The following is a 9,117-nucleotide window of genomic DNA, read 5'->3' on the forward strand; positions in this document are numbered from 1 at the left end:
TGGGAAGGGCGCATCTCAGGAGAGGCTGGAGCTTGATATGATCAAGATACATTGCTCATATGTAGGAAATTGTCAAGAAATAGAAAACTTGTGTTTGGAAATACTAGAATAACAACAACAGATATCTTCCTCTCTCTCCATCTACTTGCTCTGGTCCATTCCCTAGAGGGTAATAACAGTTTACTACGTATGTAACTTAGTGCAATCATGAAACAAAACTGTGGGGATTATTGAAAACAAAACCCACCACAGATTGCATTTGCACTAATCCTGTGTCAAAGCCTGAAAGAATCTAAGTCTGTAGATGACAGGGAAACTGGCACATCCGTGTCCTGGAGAACGCTCACAGTAGACCAGATGTGGAATTAGGACAGTGCGCATCAACAGAGGACTTGATAAAGAAGCTCTGACATCTGTTCACAACAAGGGTTTACTTAACCACAACAAAAATGAAGCGATGCTCTCTTTCCCAGGAGAGAGGCTATAGCTTGAGATTATTTTGTTTAGTAAAATGGGCCAGACCTGGAATAAGAAATATGGATCATCTTCTCTGTCTCTGTCTCTTTCTCTCTTTGGTTTTTTAATACAGGACTTCTCTGTAGCTTTTTAACCTGTCCTGGAATTAGCTCTTGTAGACCAGGCTGGCCTAGAACTCACAGAGATCCCCCCCCCACATCTCCTGGGTGCTGGGATTAAAGGTATGCACCATCACCGCCCAGCAGGATCATCTTCTCTTGTATGCAAAATTCAGATTTATTTGGAAAAACAGGACCAAAGGGAAGGAGGAACAGAGACTAAGAAGAGGAGGGGACAAAAGGTTGTGGGAAAGGATAATATGATGGACGGGGCAAGGGGAGAATGCAGTGAGAAAGGGATTATAAGTAAGAAAGGTTTGCTATAGAATGCTCTTCTCTGAGATTTCCATGGAAGCATGTTTCTTTCCTACATGGAGGGCACCTTGCCTGGGGGAGTTTTCATCTCCTGTTTCTAGGAGGAGAAAGAATTAGATCGTCTCCTTTGCATCTGCAGCTCTTCAGTTGCTTTAAATCAAATAATGCCAAACAGTATGTATTGGGGTAGCATTTGCCACCACTGTCTAGCAACATTTGGGCAGGCAGGGATCTGCTTAAGGACCTCTTGCATTCTGTACCTGTCAACTGCCACTCTTCACAGAGGACACAGTTGTCACGGGTGCCATCTTCTCACAGTGACCTGTGGGGAAGACAATGTGTCTCTCTTGTATTGTCCTGTGGTCGAGTGCCCCGGAGTGTTGGAATCCTCCCATGTCCTGAATTTTAAGACTTAATGAAGTAAAGTGCTAATCCACCAGCCTCTTCCTCTCCCACAGGCCTGATCTCAGGCTACAAAAAACCCGCATTGCCAACCCCTCACTGCTCAACGGCACCAAGAACCTGCTGTGCCTGGGCTGTGACCTGGAAGATGCTTTGTCTACAGAGTGGGAAGGGGCCGTGGAACATCAGCCCTGGGTGGCAGCAGGTGGAGTGTGCCCATGATGAAACTCTGCTAAGCTGCTTCTGGGCATGGAGACAAAAAAAGTGAAAACCAGCTGCGATCTGTCTGTTGGATCAGGGAAGAACAAGAATGGGTTCTCTTTTATGGTTCTCTGTTTTTAATCTTCTGTAGTGCGGTACTACAGAATTTTTGATGACAACTGTTTTTAAATTTCTTAGTGTAGATAATGCATTTCTCTGAGCATCTCCTTCTATGTAAGTCACTTGGGTAAATGTTAGGTTTTAGAGAAAAGGTTGTGGCACTTAAGAGGAATCAATTTGGCTGACATAAAATACTATAAGTGCGTTCCTTCTTCTCAGCATAAATCAGGCAACTACTGTCAACACGGAGCTGTACTGTAGTAAGAGGCTGCTTGTTTGTTCCCGGCTGTTCAGCTCCGAAATAACCGCACAGAAATTAAATTAAATTACTGCTTGGCCCATTAGTTCTAGCTTCTTACTGGCTAACTCTTACATCTTAATTATCTGTGTATCGCCACATGGCTGTGGCTTACTGGGTAAAGTTCCAGCTTCTGTCTCCAGTAGGGTTACATGGCTTCTCTCTCACTCTGCCTTCTTTCTCCCAGCATTCAGTTTAGTTTTCCTGCCTAGATCTCTTCTTCCCTGCTCTGTTATAGGCTCAAAACAATTCTTTATTAATCAATGGTAATCGTAGCACACAGAGGGAAATCCCACATCACTGCATGCCACTGCTTGTGCTGTCCAGGGAGACAGAGAGGCACGGAGGCTGACACTGACTTTGGTTTCGGGCAGCCTTGGTTTCAGATCCTGGAGGTGAAATTTATTAGTTCCATGATTTTCAGTAGGAATTTTAAAATTTAAATCAAAACTTTCTCATCTCTAAACGAGATCTAATTAGGTCCAAATCAATGGACAGTTTCTCATGAAGAAGATTGTTTCCTGTGAGCACATTGCTGAGGCTTTTATTTGTTTATCTATGTATTTATTGAAAAGCTGTGGAAAAGAAGGTGGGAGGCTGGCGAAGCAATGGGAGCTTGGGAGGAGATGACAGCAGCTGCCAGAACTGCGCAGGCTCAGGGTTGCTGGTGCTGCTCTGGCCTCTTCAGAGGGTTCTCTTTTGCAGACATGACACACCGCAAGGTACTTTTCTCATCATAAACTCTAGGGCTGTGTGTTGTCTAATAATGTGACTGGAAGGGAGGACGGTTCAGGGAGAAGAGTCAATGAGAAAGATGGGGAGAGAAACAGCAGACAACCGAGGCACAGATTGCTGAAAGAAATGTCTACTGCCTGAAATGGAGCTCAAGTGGGAGATGCTGGCACTTTCTTTACACATGAACAGAGGTGGTTGATGTAATACCCAGGGTGAGAGAGATCCGTGCCCCAGGTAGGTGGCAGGAGCAGTTGAGACTTCAGCTCCACTGTTGATCACTGAGTAGAGTCAGAACTAATGATCTTGTCTCAAATTCCAAAGAGAAAGTCTTCCAACTTCCCAAGCTAAATGTGTTCTAATTGCTAATCCCCCTTCCTGACCCTGGCCTGCTAGACACTAAGATCTTGGCCCATTCCTCTGAGGTAATTCTCTTCAGTTTCTTGTCTTCCATGTGCCAGGACTCAGGCTCTGCAGCGAACACAGCACAGCAGAATCTCTCCACTCTGAGTGCACACACATATGAGCACACGGCTCCCTGTCTGAGGACTGGGATGAATTTGCATGTGTACTGTATCTTCTCCTGCTTCTCTTCACAGAAGTGAGTGACAGGCAGCTCTCGAATGTACTTTTCTATTTTACTCTCTAGAAAAGCAGGCGTTATCTTCTCTGCTTTAAAACCAACTATTTGCTTCTCTTTTTCATCTAAACCAATGAACAAATATCCTCCGTCTGTGTTGGCAAAAGCAGACACAGTTATAGGGAGAATGTCTTTAACTCGCTTTATGAGGTTACCTGTGTTATATGATTTATACTCAACATTCTTGGATTCACTAAAGGAGAATTTTGCCATTTCTGTGAGTTCTTCCCGGTTAAATAAAGCCGCAGCCAGCTCTTGCACGTGGAGCTCTTCTTGCCCCTGGAGTTCTTTTTGTCCACGGATGCAGAGGTCTCCTCGCACATCTTCCCCAGGCCTTTTGTCAGACAACATTGTTTTTATTGGAGATCTTAATCCAGGGTCCTCCAAGTCTTTGAAGAATTGCAGAGCAGTACACAAGTCCATTTGAATACAGGAGGTCCCATTTCTCATGTACAAATTTGTTGCAATGGTGGTAGGCTTCAAATCAAAGTTACTCAGACTGCATGATGTCACAGAGATAAAAATGCAGCGCCCTTCCTGTTTGATGTCTAGAGGGTTCTGTGCAAGTGGCAGAATCCCCTTGAAAGAGGTCTCCAAATCTTCTCCTATTCCGTGTTGGTTGTAATTATAGTCTTCATTTTCAATATGAGCCTTGACCTTACCTCCTTGGGAATTCAGCAGAGCACACACAGCTACTAAAATGGTTTTTTGCTGTTGTTTCCTGCAACGATTCTGCGTTTCCTCCATACCTTTTTGAATTTCCTTCCTACTTTTTATTCCAAGAGTGACATCTCCTACATTTAGAACCAACTCAGCAGCGGTGCTTTCAGGGTCAATGGTGATGTTCTTCTCCACAGGATCCATTCTGTTCCCAGACGGAAATTCTTTCCTGGAAGACAGGCAGAACCTTTAGAATAAGGCTGAAGAGGATAGAGCAAATTCTATACTGAGAAACTAACAGCAAAATTGTTCGCTGGGTGAGTTCCATGGCACTGCTCAGTGTGTAGGTGGGGGAAGAGGCCATTTGGAGATAGATATTAGGCCATGATAGCGCATGCATGTAGTGACTTCTCAGGTCTGTTACTATCCTTCGTTATGATCCATCTGTATTTTAGCTTCATCTTATCAGCGATTTATCTCCTTCTTAATATTTAACATGATACAACTTGAATTCTGTGTCTTTCAATAAACTACAAGGGCAATTTACCTATGTTTTTTTTCTTAAAGAAGTAAAGGTTTGCTATAAAGCCACTGATACTTTTTCTTGAATAATTTCAGATGTTCATCCCTTGGGACCTAGGGACACAGAACAATAGAAAAGGGAATTTATTTTCTTTCTTTCTGGGAATAAATTTCAGTCACAAACTTTGGCCATTGATCTTAGAGAGGACAAGCCGGGTTGTGGTCGTCTCTTCCTATTAGACTGCCGCGTATTTCCAGGGAGGTGTGATTCTTACAGTTAAAACAGAATCACTAGGCTTCTTTCCTTTCAAAGTTGATGCTGTAATTACTACTCCTGTGGTCATGAAGCCTCTGGGAGGTTACCAGGTCAACAGGTAGAACCATCTAAATGGTTCCAGTGCTCTGATCAAAGGAACTCCAGATAGCTAAGCTCACGCTGTGCATCCTGTCCCAGAGAGACGCTGGCAGTCTTCAAAGAAAAGAGGGTCGTCTCTAGAGCCTGACCACGGCATCTTCATTCTGACCTCCTGCCACCTACACTGCAAGGGGGACGTCTGGATTCCTATTCCACCAAGCTCGTGTCACTCAGATCTGGCTGAATGGCATAAGGCGGTCAGGCTGGGGCTCTGTGCCTCTCACCCGCCAGTGTTTTCCTTTTAGGAGCCAGCAGGGTCCATTTTTCTGCAAATGGAAAATAAAATGATATGGCACCTTTTAACTACGTTTGTTATTGCTGTTGCCTTAAGATCTTATTTTTTTTTATTTTGTGCTTATGGGTATTTTGCATACATGTGTGTCTATTACTGTGTGTGTGGTGTTCATAGAGGTCAGAAGACAGCACTGAATCCTCTGGGACTGGATGTTTGTGTGTAGGTGGGTGCTGGGAACAGATCCCTGGTCCTCTGCAAGAGCAGCCAGTGCCCTTAACCATGGAGCCATCTTTCCAGCCTGAGATCTCCCAGTGTTGAAACTGACTTCTCAATGGGCATACATTTTGTTGCCGTCAACCTCTGACTTGTAATTCAGTGGATCTCTGGTTTTTAATTTTCTATGGGAGAAAGAGTACTCAGGATGGTTTTCCTTTTTTTTTTCCTGCCTAGTGTGGGCTTTAACTCCTAAGCAATCCACCTGCCTCAGTCTCCTGAATAACTGTGACCGTAGAAGCATCCTATTACTATTACCTTAGCACTAAAGTTAATTTACTGGCGATTGTTTTAAGTTTGCATCTATGAGGTTCTTTCTGCTATTGCTATGGGTGGATGATCATGTAAAGTGTAACAGCATTATAAAATGAGTCCCAAGGAAGTGGGGGATCCTCGGCGAAAAGACACTTGCCTGATATGTACTGTGCCCAGCCTATACATAAAATTGAATTATATTAAATGGTTTCAATATTTTACAGACATGAACACGTCGTCTTTTGCCATCCTATATGAAAGTGAAGGAGAGAATTTGGAATCTTGCTTTTCCATGGGGTCACATATTATTCACAATCAAGTTTTATAATTACCACAAACTGTTCTTTAAAAAAGACTCTAACCCGCTGCCCAATCCCACATGCCACATTAATGTGAGAGTAAGGAGTCCCCTGTTATTCCAACTATACTAGCATCATGGCTCAATGTGACTGAGGTTTGGGTATGCAAATCACATTTGATTTTCTTTAAGCCCAAGAGTTCTCTCATGGAGTCCCTAGTCCTATACGCAGCATAGTTCAGGCATCTATAAAGATCTGCTGGAATGGGGTGGGAGGCCAGAACAAGAAGACAAAATAGGGATAGATCCAGAAAGTATGAAGTGGAACTCTGAAGGAGCAAAATCATGTGATGAAGGAGTTGGAAATCTGGAAATGAAGATTTAGTCTAAACCATGAGGCCATACTGGGCTTCTGTCTCAGGTCTGTAAACTAGCAAAGAATCATCTGAGTACATACAGCTATGTGCATGGAGAGAGAAGCTTTGGAAATCAGAACTACTGGGTCCCCTGATGGACACCTGAGCATTTGGAAATGAACTAGAAAATGGTGCCCTAGAGGATGTCATCAGTCTTTGCTCTACCAGGTTTATCTTGGCCAAGCCCATAGAGCTGCATCTAGTGCCCCTTGGAGATCACACTGTGATTGCAGACCTAGAACCGGCTGCACCATGCACAGCAGCCCCTAGGGTTGCTTAGGAATGTGAAGATGTTTTCCTGACAGATCTTCATTCAGAGAAACCCTCAGGGGAGAAAGCTTTGACTTGACCTCAAGACATTCTAGAGGAAGTGATGCTCAAGCTGAAGTCCTGACTCCTGGCAAGGGAACACCAATGGGACACAACCATCGGTGCTTAAGTTCACCGCTCCACAATAGTCTCAGTGTGACAGTGCTCTGCCCAGACAGCAGAGAGAGATGTCTGCTTCTGCCGTGCTGAACATTCTTCTCCTTATCACAACAAGTTAATGTTGGTTAGATCCTATTTCCTCCATGGGATGCTGCCCCAAACTTGGGACCAATTTCCCTGAGGACTTTCCAGATGATATCTTCACCCCAAAGCAAGGGGAAGTGGGGAGTCAGGGGATTGGGGTTGCATGCCTGTCATCTCAGCACTTGCAAAACTGTGTCTAAAGTCAACCTGGGCTATATTTTAGCAAGATTCTGTCTGCCACAGTCTGCTTGCAGGGTAGGCATTGGGGTAGAGAGCTCTTAGGAGAGGGAGACAGGAAGACCAAAGAAAAACAAAACCGAAAGTCTTGTAAGATCACGGGAAATGCAGTTTCATTTCTGCCCAGTTAGAAGCTGCAGCCCCACCCTGTTCTATTCATTGCTGAGCAGTATCTGTTCATCATTACCTCCCAGCACCTCCCATTCAGCACCTTGTTTTAAGCCAGCATCCCTAGTCCACTTCCCAACATCAAAAGGGGCAGGAACCATATCTCACCCCAAAGTGCTGAAGGAGGATGCTCATGTAGGTGGCACATTTGAAACTCAAGGAAACTGGAGTGGAATCATCTCAAAGGGAATCTGGGGGCTAACCTGGGACCCAGGCTCTCTAATATCATGCCTGTAACTATGAAAAATTTTATGACTTAAATTCCGACGGGCATCTACCTGGAAAGCAGTCCTCAACCAGTAAGCTGGACTCTGGAGTCCCTGAATGAAACTCACTGATCTCCCACAACCTTTGGGTCTGGTGTAAACACTAGTTTTTCTTGTAAAATTCTTTAGAGTGTTTACTGGAGAAAATTCTCTCAGAGTTCACCCACAACTTTGGCTGTTGTTATCTTCAGCAGGAAATGATGGCATTCACACAGATGTCCCTAGTTCTGCAGGCAGTGCCCTTCGGCAGGAGGGAATAAAATGGGGTGGGGACACAAGAGTGGGAGATGCTGCCTCTTGGAAAACAAATAACCCTGGCGCATTCCCTGTTAGGATGATGCTTTGCCTCTTGGAAGATCATGTTCTCATTCTAGATAAAAAATTCTCCAGGACTCTCAGGTTCTTAGATCTCTTTAGTTCTGGAATGCAGTTCCTCCCCGCCTAATGGCAAATTTCCCCTAACATTCTACCGAGTCTGGTCTCTGAGAAGATGGAGTCCCCCCTCTGAGGGACTTGGAGTCCTGCACAAGCCTGGCCTGTGCATAACCTCTTCTCCCTGCCTCTCCTCCCCTGCTTGACCCTCACAGAACCCAGGCTTCCTCTCTCAGGGATCTGTAAGTACCCCAACCCAAGCAGCCCGAGGGACTTTGCTTTCACCCCATTCTCCCTAAACCTCCTAGCCCTCAGCAGCTGTGAAGGAGTCTATGAAGATACAAAGGAGCCAAAGTTTCCAGAAAGGAGTCAAAGCAACCAGGCTCCTCTCCAGGGCTGGGTGATGCACTCGAAGCGCCCCCCCACTTCACCCGAGAGCCAGCAGAGTGAATTCTGGGTGGGCATGGGGAAAGAGAGAAATAAAAGTGTTGAGATGGTGAATGGTGCCATAGAGTGTGGCTCACTTACCTACAAAGCTGCTCCAATGAATCTCACTCTGGCTTGAAGCCCTCTGTGAGTTGGCTGTGCTGTGGACACCTGCTGGACGAAACAGGAAAGCTCAAGCCTGGGACAGGCTCCCACAGCAGGGGCTTGGTGGCTGTCACCAGACTTCCTCAGCAACTGGATGTGAGAATGCCAAACTTCAGTGCTTGTGGTCGCACTAAACTTTCCTCTTTGTGGATCTTTGTGGATCTGGGCGGATTCCTCCACTCTCAGTGCTGAGTTCAGTTTTGGAGAACCTGTGATTCATCGGTTAGCGTCAAACCAGGAAGTGTGAGAACTCTCTCTAAGTTCTTTGATCTCTGTCTGTGACTGTCACTGAACCTGTCAAAATTGAAGAACTGGGCTCCTAGACTTGGTTACTCAGCCTTCACTACTTCACTAGAATCCTCAGGGTAAAGGTGCTGTCTCTGCCCTCAGACAGAGCAGGTGACACTAGGGACAGGAAAGAACACCTGTCACAGCCTTGCAGGGAAGGAGCATGGGGGGGGGGGCTGGTCCAGGGGAGGCAGAGTGGGGTGCTGGCTCATAGGGCGAAGCTGCATCTCCTAGCTTTTTGGGAAGATGGGGTTCTGTGGGAGTCTCCAAGAACTACCCTAGGCAGACAAGAATCATCTACCACTTTTTCTTTGTGCCCTGTCTT

The 9,117-nt window shown here is 45.4% G+C and overlaps 1 protein-coding gene across 1 annotated transcript; it reads right to left on the reverse strand.

The window, feature by feature from the left end:
- Positions 1 to 412: 412 nt before the first annotated feature.
- On the reverse strand, positions 413 to 8,804 carry LOC148120848 (schlafen family member 1-like). Its single transcript, XM_087910168.1, has 2 exons — positions 8,442 to 8,804; positions 413 to 4,172 (listed from the first exon to the last, which is right to left on the reverse strand). The coding sequence occupies exon 2, from the start codon at positions 4,145 to 4,147 to the stop codon at positions 3,002 to 3,004; it is 1,146 nt and encodes a 381-aa protein (XP_087766294.1). The 5' UTR covers positions 4,148 to 4,172; positions 8,442 to 8,804; the 3' UTR covers positions 413 to 3,001.
- Positions 8,805 to 9,117: the final 313 nt, after the last annotated feature.

Source organism: Myodes glareolus, chromosome 9 (genome assembly GCF_982192425.1).
Source record: "Myodes glareolus chromosome 9, mMyoGla1.1, whole genome shotgun sequence".
Classification (NCBI taxonomy): Eukaryota; Metazoa; Chordata; class Mammalia; order Rodentia; family Cricetidae; genus Myodes; species Myodes glareolus.